This window comes from Heloderma suspectum, chromosome 11, assembly GCF_057233095.1.
Source record: "Heloderma suspectum isolate Gila_16-S chromosome 11, 16-S_ref, whole genome shotgun sequence".
In the NCBI taxonomy this organism is placed as follows: Eukaryota; Metazoa; Chordata; class Lepidosauria; order Squamata; family Helodermatidae; genus Heloderma; species Heloderma suspectum.
The window spans coordinates 19460318-19476066 of record NC_139468.1 but is presented as its reverse complement, the minus strand read 5'-3'; the positions used below and the strand labels follow the sequence as shown (position 1 = coordinate 19476066).

The 15749-nt window shown below is 47.5% G+C and overlaps 1 protein-coding gene across 1 annotated transcript in view; it reads right to left on the bottom strand.

The window, feature by feature from the left end:
• The window catches only part of GLDN (gliomedin), a 52231-nt gene that overhangs the window by 10048 nt on the left and 26434 nt on the right, over window positions 1–15749 (bottom strand). The window contains exons 7-9 of the mRNA XM_084817106.1: window positions 4571–4654; window positions 3631–3756; window positions 1836–1986 (exon numbers count right to left, since the gene is read on the bottom strand). Coding sequence (XP_084673232.1) covers window positions 1836–1986; window positions 3631–3756; window positions 4571–4654 — 361 coding nt within the window. The remainder of the gene's footprint in view (window positions 1–1835; window positions 1987–3630; window positions 3757–4570; window positions 4655–15749) is intronic.

The following is a 15749-nucleotide window of genomic DNA, read 5'->3' as shown; positions in this document are numbered from 1 at the left end:
TGAGTGCTATTTGTTCTATGTCATTACGTGAATGGTTTTATACTTTATGTAGTGTATTTCAATTTAAAAAAAATATATTTGCGAACCGCCCAGACAGCTTCAGCTGTGGGGAGGTACAGAAATATAATAAATAAATGAATGCAATGAATGGCGATTCACTTCTGCTGCTAAATGGGGGACAGGGTGATCTAGAGTTTGAAGGAACCTCAAAGGTCACCTAGTACAACCCCCTGCAGTGACAGCATCCCTTATTAGTGGTCATAGCGGTATCCCTGATAGCATCATCCGCGGCCACACCAGGGGCTGCCACCTAGTCAGAGGTTCCACACCTGCCCTGGTGCTTCTGCCACTGCATCCTGACACCCTCTAGGTGCAGTGCAGGACCTCAGGCTTGTGGCCCAAATCCAGTCCATTCTTCTTGTCCCACCCTCTTTCCCCTCACCATTGATCATCTGGTGGTCTACCAGCTTTTGTGCAGTTTCTTCCCCCATTCAAAAAAGGTTGAAATGCCTCTCCTAAGGCCTAGTTACTGGCAGTAAGTGGCACATTCCCTCATCCTCCTCATCCACAATCAACACGGTCCAGGAAACAAAACTTCAGGCCAACACTACTTTATTAGTCAATGCCTAGCTTCTTTACAAATGCAGATTCTAGGAAACTCTCAGACTGCATAGAACCAGCTAATCCACAGATCTACGAATATCACTAGAGGAGACAAAGTGGGAGTTAGAGAAGTTGCCAGCAGTCTGGGCAAGAACTTCTCTGTCAGACTTGCTTCGCAGGGATGCCCCTCCCTTATGGTGGCTCCCTCCTATATTGGCTTTCATGAGTGGCCAACCTGGAGGAGCGTCAGAGCCCTGCCCCTGACTTTTCCCACTTCACTCTGCGGTGGATCCTAGCATCCCTCACGTCACACCCCTCACCCTCCGCCTCTGAAACTTCAGTTTTATGGTGGAGGAATGGGGGAGCCGCTCAGGCTGGGCCACCTGTGTGTCAAGGTCTTGGGAGGAAAGTCTCGCCATATCTGGGGCTCACTAGGGAGGGTGCCTCCCTCTCTTCTGGCTGTTCCCATTCTGATTCTGAATCTGAGCAACCAGACATCTCCAAACGCTCAGATTCATTCCTGACTCTCAGACTGCATAGAACCATCTAAACCACACATCTATGAATATCAATAGAGGATATGAAGTGGAAGTTAGAGAAGTTGCCAGCAGTCTGGGCAAGAACTTCTCAGCCAGACTAGCTTCACAGGGATGCCCCTCCCTTAGGGTGGCTCTCTCCTATGTTGGCTTCCACGAGTGGCCAACCTGGCAGAGCATCTGAGCCCTGCCCCTAACTTTTCCTGCTTCATTCTGTGATGGACCCTAGCATCCCTCAAGTCATGCTGGGCCATCTGTGTGTCAAGGTCTTGGGAAGAAAGTCTCTCCATATCTGGGCTCACTAGGGAGGGTGCCTCCCTCTGTTCTTGCTGTTCCCATTCTGAATCTGAGCTGCCAGACATCTCCAGATGCTCAGATTCATTTCTGACAGCAACAGCTTGAAGCTACAATATGCTGGTATGTTTGGTATTTTGGCCACTCCCCTTTTGTCTTTGCCCCAGCCCCCTTTGCCTTTGGTCCCACCCAGCACTAGACTGCAGCTCCCAAGAGCTTCTCCGAAACTGAATTTGGCCCATGGGCTGAAAGAGCTTGGACAGCCCTGCCCTCCAGTGGGGGCACGGGGATTTCCCTCCCCGATCTGCGACGGTAATTATGGTCAGTGATGGCAGAAGCTGCTAGTCCACCAGTCCACAGCCAGGCAAGCTGCAACTGCCCCTCCCTCACTTGCCCACTTACTTCACAATGATGTTCCGTCCCACACGCTGATAGTACAGAGCGTTGTTATAGACAGCATGGCCACAGCCGTAATATTGCCACGGGAGCTCAGTGGTGTTGTAGCTGTTGTTCCACAGTGCTGTGATGTCCTGGTATTCTTTTATGATGTGGCCTGTTCAAAGGAGAAGGCATGGAAGAAGTTGCAGTTTGTGTCTCTTGAACCTGACAGACTTCCTTGGGCCGCCCAAGCAAAGCTCCTTCCAGAAATTAGGTGGGCGATGCAGGGTTTCCGCTGCATTTGGAAAGTGCAGAAAAGGCAGGGGCAAAATTGCCTTTGAAACAAAGTGAAATTCTTTGGGGATTTGCTCTGCCCCTGCTATCAGATGCTCCCATCTTCCGATCCTCTCCCACTGGGTGATCCCCGATTCCTATTTGTAATATGGAGAGGACCACGTTGTACCTGCCTGCCATTTGACTGTTGTTAAAGATGAGGGATCAGTCAGGGAAAAAAGAGATGGCAACCCTAAATCAGCATGAATATGGTTGAATGCACAGGTTGAATTCAATACCTGGTTTTTAAGAGCGAAGTACTCAAAGCCAGGGGAGGCTGGTGGCTCCTATGTCAGTGGGTGGTGAATCCTTGCCGGGTTTCAGTCAAAACCAGTCAGGACTCTAAAGGAGCTATCCAAAGTGTGGAGCTCCTTGGATAGCTCCTTTAGAGCTCTGCCTGGTTCTGAATGAAACCCAGAGTGGATTCACAGAGCCACCAGCCTCCACGGTTCAAAGCCCTTGGCCCAGATTTATGAATCTGTCAGTTTCAGTTTCTCCCACCTTTGATTTCTTTTTTAATCTCTGGTTATTTCCAAGCATGAAGACATCTGCGAATTTTGGTGAATCCATATCAAAACGAGCACCATCGAAATCACCCATCCCTACTAGCTGTCAAAAAAAAACGCTTGGGCCCCTCTTCCCTTAAGCACTCACACACACACAAAATGAGAGGCTTCAGTCTCAGGCCTTTAATTCATTATTCGCAGGTTCATTACAGATGCAAATCCTCAAAGACTCTCTGGCTGCAAAGGAATGCCTCCAGGGGATTCAAATAGGGTCACCGAAGTTGCCTGTAGTTTGAAAGGGAGGCTATCTGGCTAGGCTAACTTAGGGAGGGAGGTTCCGCCCCTCGCGTGATGCTTCCCTGCATAGCCTCTCATGCATCTCTAATGGGTTCGACAGTCTGAGCTCCGCCCCCGACGTTTCCCTCTTAGCTCTGTGTCTCTGCCTTGTGTCTCTTAGGTCACAGTCCTCAAGCCCCTCCTCCTCCTGCTCGCTGCTTCTCACAGAGGGGGGTAAGGAGAAAGCTTCATGCCCAGCCATCTGGGAGTTGGTAATCTGAGAAGCACGCCTGCCCATAACTGAACTGGCTTGTGATAAAGCCTCCCCCAGTTCTGGCTGCTTCTCTTCTGAATCTGAGCTGCTAACTATCTCCCTGCGCTCACAATCAATCCTGACACTAGCAACACACTGGAATGACTCTGGGTGCCTCTTTCAAGCTCTCTATTTTTCCAGGCTCTCTATTCTCCCAAGCATGTTACAGGCAGAGAACCATCACAGTGCCTACTATGTTTTTCTGCTATCCTAATGAGTTTGGGGTAGTGTACTCTTTCCCCCCTCTCCATTCATTTTATCCTCACAACAACCCTGTGAAGTAGGTTAGGCTGAGAGAGAAAGGAGAGAGAGAGAGAGAGAGAGAGAGAGAGAGGACCAAAGTCACCCAGTTTGCTTCATGGCAGGGTGGGGAGCGGGACCCTGAACCGACCTGTAAAATGCTCGGCAATCCAAATTTTGTCATCGCTTCTGTTTGCAAGATCCATCATCCACGCTCCATAGCTCTGCTTCAGTTTTATAATCTCGGAAGGGCTTCCGATGGATTCAATGAGGCATTCTAGGAGGGAGAAACAAAATCAGCACCTCTGACCAACCAGCTGTGGTACGCAAGCCATCGTTTAGCGCTGGCCTAGAACAGACTGCTGGGGGAGCAAATATATACCATGTAATTTACAAAAATAGTAAATTTTTGGAAGATAGTAACAGATGAAATTATGAAAACTGTAGACGTTGAGCTGTCTTTGGGCCCACTGATATTTTTATTTGGATGTGTTAAAGATATAGTTCCAGTCAATTACTGTTCACTTTCTGACAGCTGCCCATCTGGCAATAAGCCATAGGTGGAAAAGAGTTAATCTTCCAACAACTTATGACGGTGCATGGGAGTTTGGGATATGGCCTCGATGATGAAATTAACTAAGGGTACAATCCTATGGGGATAGTCAGCTGCCTCCGAACTTGGAGGCACCCGACTATCCAATGCAGGGTGGGCAAAGCACAGAGGGGATCCTCTCCTCCACGCTCCGACCACCCTGCATTTGTGACTAGACAGCCAATTTTGGCTGTCTAGCTAGGGACCTCGGAGCAGCGGGGAGGGGGGGAAGGCCGGGGGGCACATAGGAAGTGTTGTAACGGCACTTCTGCGGGATCCTCCCCACCCCCAGGAATGCCCCCTTTTCACCCGTTCTGCACTGCATTTACAAGCGCAGAGATGGGGACAAACTGCGCCGATTATGTTTATAACTCTTGTTATCATTACATTGATTTATGGATCAATGTAAGATGAAATGTTTTCCTTTGTTTATCTACTGGGAGTTTCCTCTGTAATAGCAAAAGAAAAAATAAATACAATTATTTAAAAAATAGATTACCAGGTTTTCTGCGCTGATAGAGATGTGCTCGTTCTTTCACTTTTCCTGCCAGAGTATCATCATTTGGGACAGCACAGGTTTCTCCTAAAATTGTGGGTAGGAGAGAGAGAGAAAGAGAGAGAGAGAGAGAGAAACAGCTGTGATTCTTTTGACAAGCAATCATCATTTGTAGGGCAGCTGAAACAGACATACAAAAATTATGATTGTTCAATTGGTTATTCCTGTATTATTATTTTTAGCATTTTTTAAAAAAAAAATCCTCAAAATTTAATATTTATTTATTTAAACCTTTTAGGTATAAAAGCTTCAAAAGGAGCTTACAAATAGTAAAAACCATATGACAAAAATACCAGTGTAGGACTAAAGCAGCACAGCAAGTGAAACAAAATTTTAAGAAACATTTATAGCACAGCATCAGAATTAGACCTGTAAAAAAAAAAAACACAATGGTAAAGAAAAAAGGAAAAAAAGAAACCTCATCAAATCTGGGGCCAGATGAGCCTCCCTGGAGAGAATATTACATCGATTAGACACCATGACTGAGAACGCCCTTTCAAACATTTTATGTTTGAATATTGTTATGCAATATAAAAACATTACACAACTATAACAGTTCATGATGGTTTTGACAATTCTTATGACTGTACATTGCCTTGGGTTTTATTTTGTTCTCCATTCCAGTGCATCAGAAATAAAGTCCAGTTTCTAATTAACAGATGATGTATTTGTTTACTATCACGTAAATTATATTTGTTGGTTTAGTTATATGATATAGACCATATCCCACATCCTGTTACCAGCTCTTCCCTGATCCACCCCCACATCTTTGTCTAGTTTCTATTAACAAAGATATAACCATTTCTAGATCTCCAGAAACTGTTGTGTCTTTTTAAGTATCCAAATAAAATGGAAGATGGTTGAAATGGAATTTCTGAGCCTAGCATTTCTTTTTCCAAATCCACTTTCCAGCATTTTCTTTAAAAAAAAAAAATTAAATTCAGGTTTGGACAGGTTTGTTTGGGAGCACACAGTACTTCAAATTCCCTTATTCCAGACTGTTTTGGGATTTAGATAATGTGCAGCTGAAAGAATTGGCAGGTCTTGAAAGAGTGTATTCAGAGAATGAAATGAAGCCTGAGTTGTTTGATGTTCTTGTTCTTAAGTCATCAGGCCCCCAAATCAAGAGGTGTGTCTTGTCTGAAAGTGTACAACACACCCAGGGATTCAGCACTGACACTCGGTGAATATGAGAGGTGTACACCATTTGCCTGCAATTTCCCATGACCTGGAAAAATGTGTAGTTTTTGATTGGTCATGAGAATGTTGTACAATCTCAGATTTTACTTTGCAACATAATAATAGCTAAAAATATCATGATTTTACTACTTCTCCCCAAAATATACAAAAGAGTGTGGGGCACTTGAATGACTCAAGCAATGTGTTAGAAATGCTTGGGAATGCCTCTTGGTAGCCCCACTATTCAGATACAAAATGGTGCCTGGCAAGCTATGACCTGTCCAAGTTTAACATTTCAATGCCTGGCTCAAACCAGAGTCCTCTAGCTGATTTTGTGTTTTATTGTTTTCATTCTTTGGTGTGACAGATGCCCCACAAGCACAGTAAAGACACAACACTAGCAACAGTCTTGAGGAGATCAACAGCATATCTCTGGCTCGCACTCCTAATTCTCTCGAGAATTCCTCCTCCATTCCTTGGTTAGGATTAACCATGGTGAGATCTGCATGGGCACTATCCATGGTGCTAATCCCTTTTAAACAAGGCATCACGCTAACCATGGTTACTGTTAACCGCGATTAGCACCAGCACAGACAAAATGATGCACCCTTAAAAAGGCTGGTAAACACACACACACACCCCTGCAGACTAGTCATTTTTGTGAGCATATTTACAAGGCTGTGCTATCTAGGGGTGTGTGACACCGGGAATTCCATTCCATTTAAGGCTACCAGGATTTCACAGTGTTTCTGTTCTGATAAGCAGCAGTGGACCAGAGCAGATTTTTTTCCCCAATTCCAGAAATGTTCATTTTTTTGCATGTAATAAATAGACACATTTTGTTTGGATCCTGTGATTTGCGTAAATGGGATCATGTTTTTCTTTGTTTGTTTTGGGTTCTGTGATTTGTGCAAATGGGATCATGCCCCCCCTTTTTTCAGGTCTTTAAATTTGCACAAATGGGGTCATACTTTTTTAAATAATATTTTTTTTTCATCAGGGGTTTTGCTCAAGTGTGCGGTTGCACAAGTCCACCTGTCCTCTATGTAACCCCACAGAGGCATATTCCTGTCATGAATATCCTTGTCAGTTTTATCCTCACCACACACTACTTCATTTAACCCAGCACAGCCATATTCCCTACTTGTCAAAGAACATGTCGATTGCATCCTCCTCTTTGATGCTCTCCCACTTTGCTCAGGAAGCACCGAGTGGAGGATGATATGGCTCTGCTGGGCAAAGCAAAGTAGTGTGTGGGGAGAATGAAACTGGCAAGCATATTTGCAAGATATTTCTACGCATCCGTGGGGCTACATAGCAGACAGGTGGACTTGCACGAATGCACACTCCCACAAGACCTCCAGTTAAAAAAATTATGCCCCCATTTGCACAAATTTAAAGACCCAAAGGGGGGGAAATCCCATTTGCACAAATTGCCACCACCATTAAAATTAAGTCCAAAATCTGCATATTGGATCTACTCACTACAGATCGAGTCAACACTAGCAGGGGGAAACAGAATGAGATCTGCCAGGACTGACCTGGTAAAATCTGTCGAGATTTCACCCCAAAGCAGAATTCTCATACATCTCTAGTGCTACCCCCGTAGCTGGAACTGGGAAAGGGAAGCGGAATTGTGCCAGCCAGGTCCACAACTAGGGATTAGCAGATTTCTCTTGTCTGTTCTTTTATTGTTCCGTGGGTTCAAATGCCCTGCGTTCCACCCCTCCTGAATCCCAGTTCAGCTCGAAGCATTCCCAGAATTAATCCGGTTTGCTCCAGGGTTCAGTTCCTTCACTGCATTTGCACCTCCCACCCCCACCCATGCATGTTACCAGTGCATAGATGTGATGAAACACGGAGCCAAAAAAAGAGCAGTCTTTATGTAACTGCTATCATTTATGATTGTAGTCTGCTATCAAAAGCATTCAGCTCTCTTGTCACTCTGACTTTGGAGTGCCCCTCCTTAAATCCCTGCCCTGGCTTTCTGTCTGTTCTGGATTCTGTATAAGCTTCTTGTCTTGACCTACAAAGCCCTCTGTGCTCGTATGTCCTGACCAATCCCTTCCTGTGACATTCGCTCATCCGGCTCCACCACCACTCTCCCATTCCCTGAATGATTCTGTGCATGCGCACTCTCTATCTCTCCTTCCCTTGCTGCCCCTTAGGCCTGGAACTGCCACCCAGAACTGCTTTCGTGTGACCACCTCCCTTACTTACTTCAAAGTCTTTCTCAACACACTGCTTCAGGGTTGTTGAGCCTCTTTCAGCCTGCTAGCCAAATTCAACTTCAGAGGAGCTCTCAGGGCACTACATTCCATTGGTGGGCGGAGCCAAAAGCAAAAGAGGGTAGGGCCAAGGACAAAAGGGGCAGGACCAAAATACCAAACATGCCAGCATATTGTAGCTTAAAGCTCTGACTACCAGTAACTAGGCCTTAGGAGAAGCATTTCAACCTTGGAGAACAAAGGAAAAAAAACACCCAGAAGGCAAGAAAGCACCAAGCAATCAGAGGTTGGAAGGGAAAGGGGATGGGGTTTGACTTCTGGGGAACCCTGGAGGGCTAGATTAGGACTTCAAGCTGGCCAGCCTTGGCCATTGACCTGAGGTTCAATACCCCTGCCCTACTTTAACTGACTTTAAGTACTTCAGCTAAGCCAAGGTACTTGCAATTGAAGTAATTGCATATTCTTCCCTTCTGCCTCCATTCCCCATCTCAGTTTTTAGACATGCCCCTTAGGGCATGGGCCTGTCAAACCTGTTCTTTGTATGGATGTCTGTGGATGGTGTAATAACAACAGCAGCAGTACCAGCATTAACTTTTCTTTTGCAAGGTTCCATTTAGCTGACATGGCCAAGATCTCACCGTAGGCCCTATCAGCCATGAGTCTTTAAAAGTCATCTGAGGCATTCCTCCAAGTGTTATCTCCTGTGGAGGCTTGGAAGGTGGCAACAGGGGAGAGGGCCTTCTCAGTAGTGGCCGCCCGATTCTGGAATGGTCTCCCCACTGAGGCCTGCCTGGCCGCAACACTCATCTTTTCGGCACCAGCTTAAGACTGAGCTCTACTCCTGGGCATTTAATGGCACATGATGGGGTATGTATGTCTTTAACTGGTCTAGTATTTTATTGAAATTGTTTTTAGCTGTTTAAATCAGTTTAACTTTCCTATATTGAAATTTTATGCTGTAGTTTATTATCTTGCATCTGTGGTTTTGATTTTATGCATTGTTGTGAACCACCCAGAGAGCTACGGCCATTGGGCAGTATGGAAATGAAATAAATCATCACCATCATCATCCAAGTCAATGGCCTTTGTCACGCCTTCTGGCCATGAGTCTCAAGGATGAATTACATGCTGTGTGAAGTAGTTGCTCCTTTTGCCTGTCCTGAATCTACCACCCACCAACTGCAGATGTATGTACACATCATCTCCGTCTACTTTCTCCAGTTCATGTCCTTAAGAGTCCCAGTAGCATTAAACAGCATTTTATCTTTTTGTGTGGAACAGTCAAGGCCCGAGCTAACATACCCGTCAAAGCCAAGAGCAGGGTTTGTGTTTGGGAATAACCTTTCACAAAAAGGAACAGAAAGTCTTAAGGCCAATGATGTTTTCAGTTGGAGTTCATCCAAGGCCTGGAGATCACTTCGTAAGATACATAAATACACATCTGTCTGAACATCAGAAGCCTGCTCGCCACTGACATAAGGCTTACTACCAAGGCCCCATGTCAAGGGTAGGCATGGCCGGGCACCTGCCAAGGGCCCACAGCCCAGCAGGGGGCCACTGACAAGAGGCCCCTGGAGTTGCTCTTTCTCTTCCCCCTTGCAACCTGCTTGTTCATCTGCCTCTCGCTCTGGCCTAGACAACGGTGGTGGTGAGGAGGAGGAGCAGGAGATGCCGCTGCCTGTTGAGGAAGCAAGCAGGAGCAATGTTGAGAAAAAGAACAAGGAGCAATAGCAGCTGGTGACAGTGGTGGTGAAATGGTAGAGTCACTGCAGGAGGGGGCCCACTCAGGGTGTCTTGCCCAAGGGCCCTCCAAAACCTGGAGCTGGCACTGCTTACTACTTCAGGGTGAAGTTTTGATTTCGGTCAGACTCAGTGGGTGTGGCCCATAAGAGTTTCCTCCTTCAGCACGCAGATTGTCTCCCTCCTCATAAAAGGAACGGGAAATACCCTGCACGCACAGAGGTCCGCTTACATAAGAGAATCCCTGCTTGCACACCCAAGCCAAAAAACAAGAGGAATTAAATATGTGCTGGACAATACAGGAAAAATTAAAGCATAAACACAAAGTCCACAATCCAACACAGCAGGAGGCACCCTTACGCTCAATGATATCAAGAGAGCTGGTTCCCTCCTTCCAGAGGTGTTTCCTGACTGAGAGGATAAGGCACGAATTGGCCTCGAGCCTCATCTTTGGCTCAGAGCTGACACATCGCTTAACCATGGTTTGATTCCAGATGTGCACTGAAACCATGGTTTAACTTGCTAAGCTAAGCCCTGCACCTCAGAGACACCAGGGAGACCTGGAGGTCACGATGTAAGCAAAGAGGATGGAGAGGTGGGGAGGCTACCCTAACCATGGCTTGTTTAGTGCATATGTAAAGCTTAACCAAAGTTAATAAACCATGGTTTCAAACAGAGGTGTGCAGAAACAGATTTCCAGATGTTTTGGACTTCAACTCCCAGAAACTCCTACCAGCATGGTCAATGGTCAGGAATGCTGGGGGTTGGATTCCAAAACATCTGGAGATCTACTGCCCATCCCTGGCTTTGAGAAGCCCACTTCAAGCCCTGCTGTTATAATCCAGCTATGTGGCTAATTCTTAACCATGGTTTGGGGATTAACATGTGATCCATGATTTTGATGAGAGTGGTGTTTAACCTAGGGATGGCGGAGAATTTCTCCCCAAAACTTCGGGGGGCCGAGCGCCAAAGTGTTCGGCCCCCCGAACAAGTTTCAGGGAGTAATCCTCTGGACCCCCCCCGCCCCCCCCACACACCCCCGGGACGGGACTTACCTTCGCCGAATGTCCCTCCCGGTGGCAGGTCCGGCCGGCGGTTCGGTGGGTGTTCGAGTGGGGCGGGAGCAGCAGCCGGTCTTTTGACCGGCTGCCGCCGCCGCCATTCCAATAAAAGAAAAAAAAACGCCCCCGTGATAGGCTACGTGACGATTAACGTAGCCTATCACGGCTAGATTTGCAAAGTCAGCCGTGATAGGCTACGTTAATCGTCACGTAGCCTATCACGGGTGACTTTAAAAAAAAAAAAAGCGCGTACGGATAATGGCGGCCCCCATAGGGAGCCGCCATTCCCATTCCTTATTTGGTCGCTGTAGTCTACGTAAAGATTTACGTAGACTACGGCGAAAATAAGGGCAACGCTATTTGCGTTGCCCTTATTTTCGCCGTACTTTTTTTTCGCGCTTTTTTTTTTTTTTTAAGTCACCCGTGATAGGCTATGTAATGATTAACGTAGCCTATCATGGCTGACTTTGCAGATCTAGCCGTGATAGGCTACGTCAATCGTCACGTAGCCTATCACGGGGGCGTTTTTTTTTTAAAAAAAAACAACAATGGCGTTCCCGGCCGGGCGAGGCGGGAAGCCTCCTCCCCGGCCTGAATTTCAGCCGGGCGAGGCAGGAAGCCTCCCCCCCGGCCTGAATTTCGGCCAGGGCGAGGCGGGAAGCCTCCCCCCCCCGGCCTGAACTTCGCGGGGGGAGCCGCGAAGCGCCTCCCCCCCACCGCGAACAAGCTTCGACGAAAGGTAAGTGCCTTTCGTCCACCCCTAGTTTAATCCTGTGCTGTTTTCCAAATCTAAACTGCTCCTCCTTCAGAGATGTTCTTAACCCCACATGGGATGGGTTGGAAGACAGGTACCTGTATTATGACTGTGTCATCTGCCCCTCCCCCCCCCCACACACAGTAGATTTAATAGCAGCAATTTAAATCTCAAAATCTGTATAGTGGAAAGGATCAAACACAAACCTCCCCAGTGCCACTGCTCTGATCAAAATCAGGACACACACCCCTTCCCCAAATTGCTTTAAAGCCAGGACACCCAATCACAGCTCTCCCATCTCATGTCTCTAGCCTTCAGGACCTCATATTCAACTCTCGGAACTTCATAGACTCAGCTAGCAAAATCAGAGCAAGAAGAACACAGGAAATCAGACCATTTGACTATCTATCGCAGTCTTGTCTTCACCAGCCTTCCCCAACTTGGTGCCTTCCAGGCATTTTGGACTACAACTCCCATAAGCCAGCAGTACCAATGGCTGGGGATGATGGGCACTGAAGCCCAAAACGTTGCATTGAACCTGAGACTTTCTGCACACAAAGCATGTGTTCTACCACTGAGATGTGAGAAATGGATGGATTTCAGCATTGGAACGGGTTCATCTGAGGCTCCCACAAGCCAAGGCTTACCTTGCAAACGGCTGCTCATATCCATACCACCAATTATCTCCTTTTCTTCTCATTAGATAAGACAGAAGCTAGACACAGCAGGGGATAGAACCAGTGGGGCGCCAGTTCCTACGGCAAGCTAATCAAGCAGCCCCCAAAATAGTACAAAGAGGAGAGGGCAAGAGCAATGTTCTCCTCCAACATCCTTGAAGTGGCACGTTCTGTTCCGAGCACTGGAAGAGGGCCATGTTCCCTCTTCACAGCCTCATTACTAGCGACGGGGTCCATCTCAAATGAAAAAGGTGAGATGCTCAAGCAACAGGATGGCAGAATTGAGCTCTTGTGGGGCTCGCTTTGGATGCTCTGCTTTATGAGTGCAGGCTCCAGCGCAGAAATGGAACACCAGTCCTGCCAACAGTAGAGGACAATGCGTCCAGAGGCCCAAATGACCACAACACTGAATGCAAATCTGCAGAGGACTTGAAATGGCCATGAGCTCCATGGAAACGCCTGGGAGGTGCAGGGTGCTGTCACGCTATTACAGCTAAGCATTGGGCCTGGAGAAGACCTGGAAGGGAGACTCCGTGTAACCGAGTCTCCCTTCCAGGCTCGGAACGTATCTGGGTGAAGATTGGGATATACATAAAAGGAAATAAGCATGAGATTAATATGCAGAGAAGAGGCCTAGCACCGGCTAATAGTTCTGATAGCCCAAAAAGTCTCTTCTGTTTTCGGAGACCATATGGCCTCCGGTTACCAGAGGCTGAGAAAACAGCAGCTGATGGATGGCTATTGGTGTCATACTTAGCTTGCAACAACAAAGAACTCTGTTCATAGCCCAAATCGCTGCCTCTCTGGTGCCGTTTCCCCACCCCCTTCGTTAAGTCTTCCCTCTCATTCGCTAGGTGGTCAGCTTCATCATGACGCCACGCTGTTGATCACAACTGGTGCTGTGACAACATCTCTGAAAGCAAAGAAAGCCAACTCAGAGGGATGGCACAGTCCATCTTCTATCTCATTACCCTCACTTTGAACTGGAGCACAGCCACAGCCTGAATGGGTGTCAGGAGGGAGGAGGGCTGCCACCTGGGCTGCTGTGGTCAGACAAAGCAGGCTGTTCCTGGCCTACCACACTATGGCAGGCACACCTCCTTCGCCATTGCCCTTCGCCTCCTTCCTGATGGTGTCTAGCTACTCCTGCAAATGGGGGGGGGGATTTTTTAATTGCCCAAAAGACGAGACACTTTTAACAGTGGGCAAAAGGGCTCATGAAAAGCACACACCCAAACCCTTGGGTATGTGAAGAGTACAACCAACCCTAGCAATATGAACGGCACTGCAAGCCCATCATGCCTCCATCTGCACTGCAGCAAGAGCAGGCAAAGCTACATGGACGGTATCCGTTTCTGCAGAAATAATAGGCAGCACAGTTGGTCTCGCTACGTTTCTCATTCCTCCAGTGCCAGATCCACAGGAAGGAACCTAATGGGACAGGCACAGCTAGGGTAGCTCTCTAAAGGCAGCCAGGGTGGTGTAGCAGTTAGAGTGCTCGACTGGGACTTGGGAGATGGGGGTTCTAGTCCCCACTTTGCCATGAAGCTCACTTAATGGCTTTGGGCTTTGATTCTCAGCCCAACCTACCTCACAGGGTTGTTGTGTGGATAAAATGGAGAGGAAGAGGACTGTGTAAGCCACCTTGGGTTCCTTGCAAGGGGAGAAAGGTGGGATATCAATGAAATGAAATGAATGAATGAATGAATGAATGAATGAATGAAAACCTGGGGTGCTGGCAGATAGATGCTAGGTTGGTACTGAAAGACCGAGCAGCTGTGCCTGCAAAATTCTCCTCCTTAAACAACTATAAATCAGACCACCTTCCCATTCTATCATGCCCCAAGGCTATTCATTTTTGCAACCAAAGTTAGGGTGCAAAGACTCATGCTCAGAGGGCAGAACTAGATCTAATAGACCTAGGTTACAGGAGAGAAGGTCTCAGCTGACCATTCGTAATCATAAGTGCAGTCTGACGATGGAGCCAGTTCCCTAAAAGGCTGGTGCGCTGCTCCACTGCAAGCAGAGGCTGGGCAGCCATCTGCTGGAGCTCTGGATTTCCTGCACTGCAGCCTAGGACGGCGGTGGGCCGAAGGCAGATCTAGGTGTACAGGTAGATCCCTGGATGAGCTGCAGTAGGTTGGCAAGGATTTCAGACTCCCAAGGGTTTAAGGACAGGAGCAACGAAACAACTCCTCCAGACAAACTATGCTGCTGAAAAGAAGACAGCTTGCGACGTGGATTTTCTGGGTGGAAGGACCGCAAGTGCTGTTTTGATACTCAAAACCTCAGCATCCTTTAATTCTAAGTGTGTGTCTTTTGCAACAGGCTCCAGATGGGGAAACTCAGGGTCAGAACATAAGAAGAGCCCTGCTGGATCAGACCAAGAGTCCATCTAGTCCACCATTCTGGGCACACAGTGGCCAACCAGCTGCCCAGAAGAAACCCACAAGCAGAACACGAGTGCAATGGCACCCTCCCTCTCATGTTCCCCAGCTGGATAACTGGAGGTGGCATGGAGCCATCAGCACTAGTAGCTATTGATAGCCTTCTCCTCCAGGAATTTGTCTAATGCCCTTCTAAAGCTATCACAATTGCTGGCCATCACTACATCTTGTTGCAGTGAATTCCATATTTTAACTATGCATTATATTTAACTGTATTTTAAAACAGACAAGGTCTGCCCCCAACCCCGGAGGGGCTGGTGGTCTCTCCCACACTGGGGATCTTCAAGCAGAGATGCTGCATTGAGCATGGGGGGCAGGAGTGTATTTATTTTATTTATTTGTTGTATTTTTATCCCGCTCCTCAGCCAAAAAAGGCTCCCAGAGCAGCTTACAATCAATGAACAAAGAAGACAGTCCCTGCCCGCAGGCTTACAATCTAAAAAAGACACGACACACAAGGAAAAGGCAATGGGGAGGGAAGAGGGAGAAAAAAGAATCAGGTAGACTGTCAGCAGGGCTGGTGGGATGGCCCTGTTCCCCCCTCTCATCTCCCAAGGGAAGGGCAGTCCAACTGGAGCAGGCCCTGATGTTCCCTTTGCCTGCTCCTTCGCTCCTTCTTCTTCCCATGGATGTCATGGATGTCAGTTAGCCCTGTGGGGGGCGGGAGGAGTCCAACTGTAGACTAGCTAGCCTAAGAAGGTCCCCCTCCAATTCTGTGATTCTACGATCTACAGTCCTTTTGCATCATCAGAGGTGTCAGCCAAATTCACCCAAAGCTGCTTGGGTGCAGGGGTGGGTCCTTCTGGGTTTCCTATCGGAGCACTAGATAAAAGAGTTACATTTCTTGAGCAGGGCTGTTTCCCGAGACCACCGGGGAAGCTTTTTTAATTTAAACATAACCTTCTTGTTTCCAGACCCCCTGCTGCAGCCCTGAAGGCAGATCTTCGCTTTCAAAGTCTTCTTTTCAGCACAGGCCAGCATTATCGGCCCTGCCTCCCTGCTCTCCTATCTCTCTGAGGATGCTACATGGTTGTGC